Source organism: Chaetura pelagica, unplaced genomic scaffold (assembly GCF_000747805.2).
Source record: "Chaetura pelagica isolate M959 unplaced genomic scaffold, ChaPel_1.0 scaffold85, whole genome shotgun sequence".
Classification (NCBI taxonomy): domain Eukaryota; kingdom Metazoa; phylum Chordata; class Aves; order Apodiformes; family Apodidae; genus Chaetura; species Chaetura pelagica.
The window spans coordinates 404284-419641 of record NW_009953505.1 but is presented as its reverse complement, the minus strand read 5'-3'; the positions used below and the strand labels follow the sequence as shown (position 1 = coordinate 419641).

The 15358-nt window shown below is 36.8% G+C and overlaps 1 protein-coding gene across 1 annotated transcript in view; it reads left to right on the top strand.

Moving 5' to 3' along the window:
• The first annotated feature begins 265 nt into the window (after nucleotides 1-265).
• The window catches only part of PGR (progesterone receptor), a 37577-nt gene continuing 22484 nt past the window's right edge, over nucleotides 266-15358 (top strand). The window contains exons 1-2 of the mRNA XM_009999414.1: nucleotides 266-378; nucleotides 1204-1355. Coding sequence (XP_009997716.1) covers nucleotides 266-378; nucleotides 1204-1355 — 265 coding nt within the window. The remainder of the gene's footprint in view (nucleotides 379-1203; nucleotides 1356-15358) is intronic.

The following is a 15358-nucleotide window of genomic DNA, read 5'->3' as shown; positions in this document are numbered from 1 at the left end:
CGTGCCGGCGCCGCCCCGCGGTTTCTCCTCAGGAGGGGCGGCTGCGCATGGGGTCGGGGCTGGCGCTTGGAGGGGCTTCGGGAAGGTGTCGAGAGAAAGTCGGGCGAAGTTAAAAGTCCCCCCGTTTGACTTTTTAGGCTGTAACTGCAGCTGCGTTTCCGTTTTCTGTGTTCTTGTGGACGTCTGGGTGTCCCAGGTCGGTGTGTTAACTTTGCCAGCACAGCGTTAACTTTGCAGCGGGCACCTCTCGCATCATTTTGGCACGATGAAGCTCAGGCAGAATGAAGGTTTTGTCTCTGTGGTGGTTCAGTGCCATCTGATGTCTGAGCAGGTGACCGGCTCCCGGGTGGGGGAGAAGAGTGTTCTCCAGGCTGTCCTGTCAGCGAGACAACATTCATAAATGCCTAGATATTCTGAAAAATATTATCCCCAATTTGGAAAAAAGTCCGTCCATTTAATTTCAAATGAAAAACAAACACTGGCATAGTGATTAGTTAGAATAAATCGGCTTACTATGATGCCAAGATGTTGTGCATTGCCTAGAAATGTGTGCAAAAATAAGTATATGCAATGCTGCAGTTTCAACAGAAATAATTGATTGTTGTAAATATAATGTTCAAGTATGTAGGTTTGCATCTTTTAGTGGAGACAAATTTGGAAGTACTTTCTGCTTTTTTCAGTGTGCCCTTCATAGGTATTGATGAGAATATTCCTGGGTGGGAGGCAACAAATATTAAAGATTTTTCTAGCTAAGGTGAAACTTAATTACCCATGTGAAAGGGGCTATTGAAATTCAATTGGCTTCTGTTTGATTCTGTCTCTGTACCATTCTATCTACAGGAAAAAAGAGTATCAGTCAGTCTGACTTTACTCATGAGTTGTTGGTCGGAAGAAGATGAACATTTCAACAAAGAATTCCTAGATTGAACCTTTTTTAGATAAAATGGATTAAAATAGTACTATGCTGTTTTTCCCTGCTACTTTTCTGTTTATTGACTACTCAAATGTTACAAATGTGCCTTTCACCCCAATAGACATAAACCCTTAAGCAGACAGGCAGTCATACTTTATTTTCTTCTTATCCTTCAGTAGCTTGCAAATTCAAAAAGGAAGCTTTCAGCATAAACCAAACTAATACAGGTAAGGTATTAGTTGTTGCAAAACTGGGTATTTAATTTCTCTTAACTATTTTTTCTTTTGAAGGCCAGATACAGAAACCACCCAAAGTTCTCAGTACGGTTTTGAATCGCTACCCCAGAAGATTTGTCTCATCTGTGGTGATGAGGCTTCTGGTTGCCACTATGGAGTACTTACCTGTGGAAGTTGTAAAGTCTTCTTTAAAAGGGCAATGGAAGGTACTATATAATGCCATTGTTCTTAATTATCTGAAATACAACTTCTTAGGCACTGTTAAAGACATCTCTTTCATTTATTGCTGATGTTTAAATATGTTGTTGGTCTAGTAATGTTTTTTGTTTTCACAGAATGATAGAATGGTCTGGGTTGGAAGGGGACCTTAATAATCTAGTCCCAAATCCCCTGCCATGAGCAGTTACCAAGGTTTTGGTAACTCTGTTTAAATACTACAGTGAATGCTAACTACACTCTTTCTTAATTGATATTTCTAGTATTATTTGTTTGACTTTAATTATTTGCTATTTATTATTTACTGTTTATGAGTTAGTCTTTCCAAGTCAGTGGAGTTTCATAAAAATCTTGTGTATTACACAACTTGTTTTAAAAAGTGTGAATGCTATTCAAAGGAAGATTTGTGGGTATGAACTAATGTTAGGCAGATAAGAATTTATTTTGGCTTCATTTTGGTTTTGAAGTCTTGGAATTTTTCTTGCTTGCAAGATGTAGAATTTGTCTTCCTGAGATATATGGAAGTATTTCAAGTTTCACTGAACTATTTCAAGTCATAATAATAATAAAAGGCTTTGACTTTTGTTCCAAATAGCCAAAAAATTGAATAACCAATAAATTTCAAAGTCAAGTTGCACATTTAATAAATTGGCAGCAATGTCTATGGTGTTTCTCTTTTTTGATTATATTATATGCCTTGTCCGTAGGTGCTCACAGAGATTTTAAATATGAATACAAGAATTGATTGCTTTATATAGTTCAACTGATAAAGAGATGAAGCAAATACTTCTACATTTTATGTTTTGTCTCCTTTTTTGTTTTTATCTGGTTCTGTCAAAACCAGAATTCAAATTTCTGCTGCAAATACTTTAAAAAATACTGTTACAGTGCTTAGGGTTCCTTAAAAAAAAAAAAAAAATTGCATAATATATTTTCTTGTGATACATAGTTTATTCAGCTTTACAGAGCTTATTACTGTTCAGATGTGAAGGGAAATACTGTAAAACTAAAAGTTTAGCAAAATAATATAGCTCAATTTTTTTGTTTCAGTGTGCTGTTGTTTTTTTGTTACTATGTTCTTTAACATACTTGTTACTTGCAAAGTGATTACAGGAGTCTAGGTGGGTAGATGAACTTTTGATCTAGTGCCTCATTTTTACTAATACATGTAATAGAATTAATGCTAAAGCCATTAGAAAAATACGTGTTACGTTGCAAGGAAAACGCTTGTCTCTTAAGGCACTCAGAGGAATACATTTAAATTTCACCAGCTGTGTTACCTGTTCTCTTGGTTTGGTTTTGCAGTTTTTACTTTGGTTATTTTGGTTAATACGCCATATACTTTTAGAAAAGACAGGGAGCTAAGCTTTAAGAATGAGTGTAGTGTAATTATGACTGCTGTATTTTAAAATAAGTTTGTTATTCACTTTTCACCCATACAGTAATATGTTAATTCTTAAATTTAATTTAATTCCAGCACTTCTGAATTTCATCTCTTTCCTAAACTAATATCTGTTTGTGTTTGTGCAGTAGGTGAACCTGCTGAAAAACATATTATTACTGTTCAGCAGAAAAGATTTAATGGTAAATGTTAAGAAGGCACATAGATGGGTAGCAGGAATAGCTGAAGGTTGTTTTCATTGACTATATAGTCAAAGTGAGTATTTGCAGAATCTTACCAGATTAAGAATATGGACATACAGAAAAAGAAGAGGTCGACACAATTACACAAACAAGATGCTTATGTTTTACATAAAATTTCATACTTCCCATTTTTAAATTACTCCAAAGACTGAAAGTATGGTGAGGAAGTGTGTTTAAGTTTTTTAGTAAGAATGTTCAAAGAATGGGCAATGACCACAGGCTACCCTAGCTGTAATAAGAAAAAATACAGGTTCTTGAGTTGTAGAGAGAAGAGTGACAGGCATGAGCAGTGTGGGCATGAACAAGATGAACAAATACAGAAAGTGCAACTCGAAAGAGAGTTCCTTGAAGAGATGGACTTCTTATTTTAATGAGAACATAGGACATCATTACTAGCATTGAAATTATCCTATTTATGGGTAGATAACTTGATTTCATTTAGACTTAAAGTATTTTTGTTTATTTCTTACCAGAAATAAATGTGAAAAATTACTCTTCTGTAAGAAGAAACAGAGTATTTTTCTTATAGGTGCAACAGAAAATAGTGTTTAAAAATTCATAGTGGCAGTTACATAAATTGATACGTTTTTCTTATGTAAGATGTGCCCCTGCCTATCAGTTCTTTGAGTGGGAATGCATTATTTACCTTTTACAATTTTTTGGTACTCCTACAGATACGTGGTTTGGTTTATTTATTTAAATAATAATTAATTCAAATAAGATACTGAACTTGTGAGTGCAAATTCATGATCAAAACTCTACTTTTCATATACATTCCATAAAGTACTGATCACTGTAAGAAATTCACACATTATTAGAAATAGATGGATTTTGCTACTTCTTGGATTTTGAAATCTTTTTCATATGTTACCAGTTTTCCAGTGTGTAGATAACAAAGTATATAATATAGTGGTATTAAATTTGTTGGAAAATTACTATTTTCTATTTTAATTATTTCTGTCATCCCAGATATGTTGGCTGTTTCAAACCTAATAACCTGTGGAATTTTTGTCACAGATATTGTCATGTTCATACACCATTTATTTTACTCTCCCCTATTGTGTGGAAAATACAATATTAATGAAATGCTTCCTTGGGGATAAAATGGACTATTACGTTATCCAGAAAACTCAATTTTTCACCTTTACTCTTTTTAAAATAAAACTGGGGCTTACTTAAAATGCTCAGACTGAACAATCATTTTAAACTGTATAGGCAAACCTAGAAATAGAACCATAGAATAATTTTGGTTGGAAAAGATCTTTAAGATCATCAAATCCAACTGTTTATAGACACATTTCTATACTAAGCATTATTTAATTCTGCATTTTAATATAACTAGCAGATACACATACAGCTTTACAGGGAGTCAGAACTGTATGAGGATCACTAGGATGAAAGTTATTTTAAAATGTTTCTTCGCAATTAATTCTTAAATGTACATGATTCAGTAGATATTTTCTGTCTTTTGGGTTCTTGGCTCCCCATATGTGCGTTTATATGTAAAGAAAAAGATGGTCTTAATACAGTAAACATATTTCACTATAAGCAGAATACTGAAGTAAGTTAACAAAAAATGCAAGTCCTTTTTTTGGGAAATGTCTATTATAGCAGATAAAAAAAAAGTGCTGGAAGTGGGGAGGAGAAAATGTAGCTAAGGGACAAAAATACCTTTTTTTTTAGAAATGTTTAGTTGCTTTTAGATGTTGCACCTCTTCCCTTTTTTTCTTTACAAAGAACTGATTTACTAGTCCGTTGATTCACTTATTGTAACAAATTACAAGGCTTTAAAAAAGGGTTTTAAAGATCTCCATTGAATATAATGACAACAACATAACTTGTTTAAGAAATTTAAGTTGGTTATGACATTTTAAAAGTCAAAACTGGACTCCGTATGCTGATGAGGTTGTGCTGTTCCTCTCAGTGAGCTGTTATGCAGTTTGGAGTGACCAGCCAAAAAATTTTCAGAAGTAGTATTTAAAAGGATTTCAAATATGTAGAATTTCTATATTTGCAGAGTAGTTTGCTGTTGATGATCAAACATTTTTTTAAGTGCTACCAGTATATCTAGTCCATTGAAACAAAAATTAGGTGTAATATTTCTAATGTGGCTTTTGGAGAATGAAGATTAAGAAATGAACTCTTACTTTCTTAGCAGAAAAACATCAAATATTCATTAATGTTGTCTTCATTAAGATGGCACATCTTACATGAAGGTGATGATACTTCCATGTAAAACCATGCAGGACAACCATGATCAAAATGCTTGTGTAGCACCATGGTAAAAATTCTGTGCTGAACATTAGCCCAACGTGTAGAGTTTAGGATTCTGGAGTTACTCTGTTGCTGACGTGGTTTATTTGTGGCTTTCATTCTTGCCTTTTTCTTGAAAGCTTCTCCTTTGCAGTGGTTTTACTAATGAAAAGATAGATTTTCCTAAATCTTTTTTAAAATTGCAAGTGTGGTGTTTTACTATATGAAGTCCTATTTCTAATTTTAGTTCTATATTTTTATATATATAGCATTTGCCTTCCTTTGTACTTCATTTGTATTATTCACATCTAGTGACAAGTAGTTGCCTGAACCAGAAAAATTGAACATAATAGCATCAGAGAACAGCTCAACTGTATGAAGTAGCCAACACTTAACGGACATAGTTAAGAGATGTTTTTATCTCTCTGAGGTCAGAATTTGGGCAAACTCAACCTGCAAGGAACAGAAATTTTCACTGTCTGTAGAGGGAGAGATACTTGCAGAGGCAAGTGGAGGAATTAAAGATGAGCTGCAGCTACACAGTAAGAAGGCTGACCATGACTGCAACCAAACCTTCTGATGAAGTTTATCTGACTTTTGTGTGTAGGCATTTTTGTGATTACAGTGTGGTTTGCTATGGAAGTAGTGAAATGCTATGCATAAGGAAAATTCCTGGACTAAACAATTGGGATTTTCCATAGTTTAAGAATGTAAAATGGCACAGGATGCCAAATAATTTAAAAGTTGCCAACTGCTAATAGAAAATCCTCTTTGAAAACAAAGTGAAATGCAATACTATAGAGAATATAAATTTCAGCTGTGAAGTTTATGAAGCAAATGTAAAAATTTCCTTTTTCTCCTAACTCTGCAGGGACTTGTAATTTTTAATCCAACTTTCCAGGATTGATTTTAGGATTAGAATTTGGTGCAGCGTAAACCCAATAGTGATGGAAGTTTCCCTAAGTACAAGACATACAAACATACAAAGCATACATAGGGCAAATTGAGAGATGAAAATGCTTTTCACTTAATATAACATTTAATATTTTTAAGGCTCTCTTATTTTGCACGATCGAAATGTTTTCATATACAGTAAGCTAAGTATTTCCAAATTCATGTGTACAAAGTTACTTCATTGAGGGTCCTAAAATTCAAGTGGAAAATGTCATTTTTGTGAGAACAAATAATTTGCATCATTAACAGGGAAAGAAGAAAAATCTGTATTTATGCGTAATTGTTTATTTCATCATAGTTCTGACTTCAGAAGTATTTGTTGTTCAGCTGTTTGACAAACATTAATTTGATTAAGTAATTCGTATGAGGCACAACAACTGAGTGAGCTAGGATTGCATTATATCTGGTGCTTTTGCTGTTGTGCTAGTTCTGGGCTTCCTGCTGCTCTCTCATTGTGACTTTAACTGGAGTTAAATACAGTGGGTGGCTGGTCATAAGTGGTGTTCTCCAGGGCCAGTGTTTGGGGCAGTCTTGTTTAATATCTTTATCAATGACCTGGATGAGTGGATTGAGTGCATCCTCAGTAAGTATGCAGACAATACTAAGTTGATCTGCTTGAGGGTAGGAAGGCTCTGCAAAGGGAGCTGAACAGGCTGGATCAATGGGCCAAGACCAGTTGCAAGAGGTTCAACAAGGCCAAGTGCTGGGTCCTGCAATGCTACAGCTGCTCAGAGGAAAAGGACCTGGGGATACTGATTGACAGCCAGCTGAATATGAGCCAGCAGTGTGCCCAGGTGGCCAAGAAGGCCAATAGCATCCTGGCTTGTATCCGGAACAGTGTGGCCAGCAGGAGAAGGGAGGTAATCCTGCCCCTGTACACAGCACTGGTGAGGCTGCACCTTGAGTACTGTGTCCAGTTCTGGGCCCCTCACTACAAGAAGGACATTGAGGTGCTGGAGTGAGTCCGGAGAAGAGCAACAAAACTGGTGAAGGGTCTAGAACACAAGTCCTATGAGGAGTGACTGAGGGATCTGGGGTTTAGTTCTGAGAAAAGGAGGCTGAGGGGAGATCTTGTTGCTCTCTACAACTACCTGAAAGAAGGTTGCAGCAAGATGGGGGTTGGTCTCTTCTCCCAAGTAACAAGTGATAGGACAAGAGAAAACAGCCTCCATTTGCACCAGGGGAGTTTCAATTTGGATGTTAGGAGGAATTTCTTCACTGAGAGTGAAGAAGCATTCAAGCATTGGAACAGGCTTCCCATGGAAGTGGTTGAGTCACCATCCCTGGAGGCATTAAAAAAATGTGCAGACATGGCACTTCAGGACATGGTTTAGTTGGCATGATGGTGTTGGGCTGATGGTTGGACTTGGTTATCATAGAGGTCTTTTCAAACCTTAATGATTCTATGATTCTCTGATTCTGTGATTGTTACTAGTTTACTAGTAGACATGACTTAGACCATAATCAGGTGCAGAAATGTGAATTACTAAGATGTTTTGCTTTATGTAGTATTTTAGAAACTATCAAGTACTGTGTTAAAACATCTTTTCAGGTGAAATAGAAACTGTTTCAGGTAGCATAAAACTGCAGGCATTAAAGGGCAGCAGCAACTGGCTGCTTGGTGTTGCTGGGTACTCCTCAGTTTTAATTTTCAAGGTGCACGATGTGAGTAACCTAAGCTGCTCATCTGAAATTCACTTTACAGTGAATGGAGAAAAACAGGGACTTCTATAGAGGAATTCACTGACTTATTTTAGTTATCTCCTTCAGATGAAAATAACAGTAATATGACAGTTACTGTTTCACCACTGTTTATAAAGTAGTGTCAGGTTAGGACACACTGTCTGCATTTGGTGATATGAATTCCCCTCATATCACCAAGGGAGTTAATACATTTCTGTAGTATAGAAACTTTTTTTAAAAGTACTGAATTTTTTTCAAGTATTTACAAGTATTTTAAGTATTATATAGATAAATATTACATCGAAATAGATATAAAAATATATATACTTATTTTAACTATTAAAATACTTACAGATGATTTAATGTAAGTACATAAAAGTAAAGTGTTCATAGTCAAGCTATTACCTGCTGAAAACAGGCTTAGGTTTGATGGTGTAAATCTCCTTACACTGTATCTGGTCAGAACTGATAGTGTACCAGTAAGAGGTGGTTCTTTAGAAACTACTGAATGGAAAGACTTAACAAATGGTCATTTGAATGATACAATCTGCCATTATGTGTGGTGATATATGACTGCACTTCAGAGGTTTCCTGGTTATACCTAGTCACAACTCCTGCTGTTCAAGTGGCTGTTGCTTAATATTACCTAACATCTGAGCATGTTTCAGCAACCTGGAATCTTTTGTAGTTGATGTGTCAAGTGAGTTATGTGCAGGCAGGCATTTAGATCCAGGAAAATATTACCTTATTCTTGTCTAATTGTTACCATACCATCTTCCTTTGTCCTGAAAGGCAGTATTTTATGTGGGATTGTCGGACCAACCTGTAGGCATTTACACTGTGGCCCATATTTTGGCCAATTACTGTAAACATGCAGCAGACTGTTAGAAGAACCAAAATTTAGATATCTCTTTGAGATAAATTGCATCCTACCATGCCTGTTTTGCTCTTGTGCCTGAGAAGGGAGTGTATGCTACTTGTTCTGCTGAATGACTGCACTTTAGAATCTAGTTAGTGAAATGAATCCACTCTTTATTTATTTTATTTTTTTAGTAGTTTGCTGTCTATTGGGTCTTTTGATCAATAGTCAGCAATATCTATTTTTTTGTATGTTGCCTTTTCCTGCTACTAATGTTCCTGGGTTTTCTACCTTTATTACTTTTAGAGTAAATGTGTGACCCTGTCCCACAAGTTCAGTTGTAGGACAAATTAAAGAATAAGAGGAGAACATATGAAAAAAACTTACCATGGCAATGTGCCATAATGCTTTCAATAAAATCAGAATGACAAGATGACAGAAATACAAATTAAAATGTTTCTTTCGTTGGTAAAAGAATACAACACTCAGGGATGAGAAGAACAATAGATTGTACTTTAATTAGGTATACCTCTGAAGTAGTTGGATTACTTTTAAAGTAGGTTTTGTGTTCAAATCCCGTGCTCTATGTTGATAAGAAATAGATACCCTGCTGACAAAAAATCTGTCAGTTCCATCATTTTGTGTATTTATACCACTGATGTAGTTACATTAAAATGGTGACCAAGGAGGAATTGTGACACAGTGCCATCAAAAGAACTGGAAATAATGACTTGTAGAAGCCAGAATCTCCTTCTGAAAGCTATTAGCTGTGGAAAATCTTATACTATTTTCAGTTCCCATATTTAGACTGAACGACTTCATGCCTTTCAAGATTTCACAGTGTTTACTAAACAATCTAAGCATACCAACTGAAAATCAATATGAAATAGTAATCCTGATTTTGCAGTTCATGATAGTTGAAATAGGAGTAGAGAGGTAATTGTGCCCCTGTACTTGGCACTGGTGAGGCCACACCTCAAGAACTGTGTCCAGGTCTGGGCCCCTCACTTCAGGAAGGACGTAGAGCTGCTGGAGTGAGTCCAGAGAAGAGCTACCAAGCTGGTGAAAGGTCTATGGTCATATGAGGAGAGGCTGATGGAACTGGGATTGTTTAGTTTAGAGAAGAGGAGGCTGAGGGGAGACCTTATTGCTGTCTACAACTACCTGAAAGGAGGTTGTAGGGGGGCAGGAGTTGGCCTCTTCCATCAGGTGAATAATGACAGAACCAGAAGAAATGGCCTAAAGTTTTGCCAGGGGAGGTTTAGATTGGATATTAGAAAGAATTTCTTGACTGAAAGAGTGATTAGACAGTGGAACAGGCTGCCCAGGGAGGTGGTGTAGTCACCATCGCTGGAAGTGTTTTAAAGAAGTATAGATACAATGCTTAGCAGCATGATTTAAGCACTGATCGGGTAGATTAAATTATGGTAGGGGGATTTAGGTTATGTTTGGACTAGATGATCTTCTGGGACGATTCTGTCCAGGGCTAGGACTCTAACGTTAAGGGTCAAGGTTTGAGGGTCTAGGCGTAAGCATCTAGATTAAATGGTCTAGGGTTAAGGGTCTAGTGCAAGGGCCTACTGTTATAGGTCTATGGCTGAGCATTGAGAGTAAATGATCTAGCTGATATGGTGTTAGGTCATAGGCTGAACTTGATGATCTCAAAGGTCTTTTGCAACCTTGGTGATTCTGTGATTCTGTGAAAAAGACAGTGTGTGTGGTAAGGTCAGTGGGGGATACGTTTTCTTGTTAAGTGTTTAGAGTTTTAAGTTTCACTTCAGCAACTTTTTTAGAGAAAAGGTTAGCACAGAAGTTAAACTGGTATTAAAGAATGATACAAACATTATATGAGGTGTGTAGAATCTTGGAGATTGTAAAGGCTTGTAATGGCACACAGGGACACAAAAGGCGTGTTTTCAGTATTACAAACTGTAATACTGAAGTATTCTGAGTTCTAATGGATTCTGAGTTCTCCAAGATCAGAGCACATAAACCACATAGTAAGAAGCCAATTCAACCCACATTTCCTGTTTTGCACATTGCAACAGTGTAAATAGAAGAGTGTTTGATTTAGATAACAGCACAGGTTAACTGTGTTTCCCATTTCTGATTATGAACTTGGTTAGACTGTTTGCCTAGTTATGGAAAACCTGTCAAAGCAAGTACAGAGTAATCCTTACTCTAATGTATTGCCTTAGCCTCCAGAATTGACTTTTTTCCCCCCTCAGAAGCTTAATCTGTACCATCATCTTTAGAATAGGTAAACAGGTCAACCTATTTTCCCTTTTGTTTATTTTGAAACAATTTGTATTACTGGCTTCCACAAGAACCCCTGACAAGGAATTTCCAATTTAGTTATGTTAAAAGTATAATTCCTTTGGTTTTTTAAACCTACTGATTTAGTTCGTACCTTTGAAAAATATTTTAAGAAGTAAAGCATATTGGGTAATAGGTTATTGAGCAAAACTTGGAGGATAACTCTTAGGGAGCAAAATGTCAATATTGAGAGATGTTTGGCAATAGAAGAATTTACAAAGAGATGCAATATCTGCAGTTTTTAGACAGAAATTTAAAACTAGACTAAAAAAACCACTGTCATATGTTTTGCAAAGAAGAGTCCTCCAGTGGTGGGGATAGAATGATTTTATAAGAAAAGATTGCCAGTTAAGAGTAATAGAGGGAGGCAGAATTGCATATGAGGGAGAGGAAAGATTTGAAAAAGTATTTTTATTTGCAGACAGCAGGAACTGAGAGTCTGCAAACAAGTGCTTTGCTTTTGTGCATGGTGGCAACAGTTCAGCACAGATGCACTTAGTACAAATAACTGCTTGCATCTGATACCCCCGGGGTAGATAAAGCCTTATGTTTTCCATATTTTGCACATCTGCAGAGTCTCTGCAACTCATGTTTACTCAAGTGGTTTTAAGTCACTTACAGCATGTCAGTGAGAGGAAGTTAATAGTGCAGTTTTTAAAGATGCTGTGCATACTACTTCCAGCAGTATGTGGATTAAAACTTGTCAGTGATGGAATATGATCTGTGCAGCTTTAATGATAACACAACCTGTGATTGTATTTGTGTGTGTGGACCATTGACATTTTCACCACTTCCTGATGAAAACCTGCCAGCTTAGTAATGGTCATTACAGTACTTAAAATTGTATTTACCTGTTTGTATTAGGATTTCCACCTTTGCTAACACAATGGACTTCAATGGATGTTAAGACTAGCGCTATCTTACGGGAATCTGGAACGTATGAGTAACAGATGAAAATCCCTTTTTATTTTCTCCATATTCTCAATCAAATCTAGGCTATAAGTTGGTAAATTGATATGTTGAGATAGCTACAAAGTGCCATTTCAAAAAGAGATGAAAAGTAAACACGTATAGGAAATTTAACACTGGGTGAAGACTTCTGAGATAGTGGCAGTTGCGATAAAGTTGCCAGATTCATATTTTTGTTAAAAACACAAATGCCAGGCTTTGCTTTCTTACCTGTCCTCTAATGATTAGACTACTATCCTGTTTTTTCTCTGGTTGTTGTTGTTGTTTGGGGTTTTTTTGTGATTGTAATAACAGTAGTAATACAAAATATCCTGAACAGCAAGCAACCAATCGATTTAACAGGAATTCAAGGCAAGTTTCTTTAGATGCTTCATTAGTGTATGCATTTAATGTCACTGCAGTGCTCACATATTGAAGGCAAGGCAGAGATACAGCAAATGTATTTTCAAGTAAACAATTTAGCATCCCATGGAAACATTCCAAACAGCTTCATCTAGATAAATATTAACCCATAATTGTGAAATTAACCAAATATCTGGTATGTTTTCCATTTCATACATAATCTGTCCTTCAGATGGTTGCTGCCACTTAAATGTTAATGTCAAGCAAATAGCAGTTTCTCAGATGCCTGTTTGGCATAGTAGTAGAAATGGTTTCAGATGAGAAAATTGATTGATCTACAGCTATGAGATCCAATCACATGAATGAGATAATAAGAAAATCTCTGACAGATGAGACTATGAAATATGCCATATAATTGAACTGAAGTGTTTGCCAAATAAGTTGCTGTTGAATCAGAATGAATGGAGTACACTTTTGGAGAGGAGCTGTTAGAGAGAAATTGGGTGGAGGTGACCAGACTGGAAAAACTCAAATGAAGGTGTAATTCAAGCTCAGGATATGACTGAGACTTTTTCATAGTCTTGAAAACAAGGAAATGGTCAACAGTAAGAATCAAAAGCTGCCTGAGATTTTATCAGGATAATCTCATGGGAGGGTTGGGTTGGCAGGGTTTGGGCTTTTTAGTGCTTCTTTTTTTAATGCTAATATTGTGGAGAATTTATAAACTAGGTGAAGTTGTAATAAAGATTAAGTCATTGGTCGTTATTAGATTTTTAAATACAATTTATGAAATGAATAGGAATGAAATAATACTATTTTTTTGAAGATCAAAGCAAAATCTTACTGTGCCTGGATTCCAATAACAGACTTAATTTCTTCCATGATGTGCACGGGCCAGAGAGATCATTTAATCCTCTCTAATTTTAAACTATAGAACATATTAACATTGAAGATAAGTTTTTATAGTTGTGATTAATTTACAAGTTGTTTTGCAGCTATTACATTTTGTTTTCTAAAAAAAACTCCAGCTGTTTCAAAAGTGAATGTTGGGCAATCAGATTTCTTTCAATAAACAGAACAAGTTCTTAAAAGTATGGGAAAGAGATACATTAATTATCTAAAAAAAATATATGTTAGCACAGAAACAAATACATTGTCTGACATGGTTTAGCACTAGCTCTTTTATTAGGACAGGATGTTCTTTCTTCTGCATTTTCATCTTGAGTACTTGTTTTTAGTTTGTCTTTCTGCTGTGGAGAGAAGTTATTGGTGAAGTGTTTCATAGAATCAGAATGGTTTGCGTTGGAGGGACCTTGAAGATCAACTAGTTCCAACTCGCCTGCATGAGCAGGGACACCTCCCACTACACCAGGTTGCTCCAAGCCCCATCGAACCTGGCCTTGAACACTTCTAGGGTGGGAGCATCCACAACATCCTGGACAGCCTGTGCCAGTGTCTCACAATCCCTCTCAGTAAAGAATTTCTTCCTAATGTCTAACCTAAATCGCCCCTCTTTCAGTTTAAAGCCATTACCCCTTGTCCCATCACTACCACACACTGGTAAAAAGCTCCTCCCCAGCTTTCCTGTAGCCCCTTCAGGCACTGGAAGGCCACTATGAGATTTCCCCAGAGCCTTCTCTTCTCCAGGCTGAGCAGCCCCCTCTCTCAGCCTGTCTTAACAGCAGAGGTGCTCCAACCCTCTGATCATCTTCGTTGCCCCTCTCTGGACTTGCTCCAAGAGCTCTATGTCCTTCCTGTGTTGGCGGCTCCACAATTGAACACAGTGCTCCAGGTAAGTTCATGAGTGCTGAGTAGAGGGGCAGAAACACCTCCCTCAACCTGCTGGTTGCACTTCTTTTGATGCAGCCCAGGACGTTGGTGGGGTTTTGGGCTGCAAGCACACATTGCTGGCTCATGTTGAGCCTTTTATCGACCAACACCTCCATGTCCTCCTCAAAGCTGTTCTCAATCCATTCTCCACCTAACCTCTATTTGTGCTTGGGGTTGCCCCAATCCAGGTACAGAGCCTTTCATTTGGCCTTGCTGAGCTTCAGGAGGTTGGCATGGGCCCACCTCTCAAGCTTGTAAAGGGCCCTCTGGATGACATCCCTTCCCTCCGGTGTGTCATTTTATGATGTGCAGAAGTAGGACAGAATGGACTTATAAACCAAGTTGAGTAACAGCATCTGAGTAGAATAATCATCTCGGATTTGTTTGCTCCTGGTGACATCAGAAGGCTAAATCATAGTAATACTTACCTAGAAATTAGTGAAAAAGGTTTGGTATTGATGTCTGTTGTATTTAGAGTACCACATCCAAAGTATTTAATGAAGGAAGTATCCATGGTACTGGTATTTCGATAATTTGTCCATATTTTTTTTTGGTAACTTTTGTTGCTTTCAAACTAAATCTTTGTTGTTGTTGTTGTTTTCATGCTTTCATGCCAGATACTGGTAAGAAAGTGAAAATGCAGAAATGATTAGGAGGTAATGAGCACAAACAAGCAGGATGTTAAAGTTAAACCTTATAGGGTAAACCTGGGCTTAAAGGATAGGTGAAAATTAGCTTTGATTTCTTCTTACTTACATACTTTGTTTATTTCTTCAAAATTAAAATAAAACACAGGAATTATCAATATTATACTACAGCATAAAAGTATACTTTTTTCATTCCATTCAAGAGAACTTTGGAAGTATCATCAGTTTATGTTCAAAAGAATGTAAGGATATCAGCTGCATTTCAGTCTTCTCTGGCAAGTGCTCTAACCTCAACACAAAGGCCCCAGCAGATGAAAGCAGAGACTGGTAGAGTGAATTACCCCACACCATAGGTGTAGAGCAGGTTCGTGATCATCAAGGTGCTTAAATCTATGGGACCTGATGGGATTCACCCCCAGGTCCTGAGGGAGCTGGCGGATGAAATTTCTAAGCCTCTATCTGTCATATTTGAGAGGCCATGGCAGCCTGGTAAGAT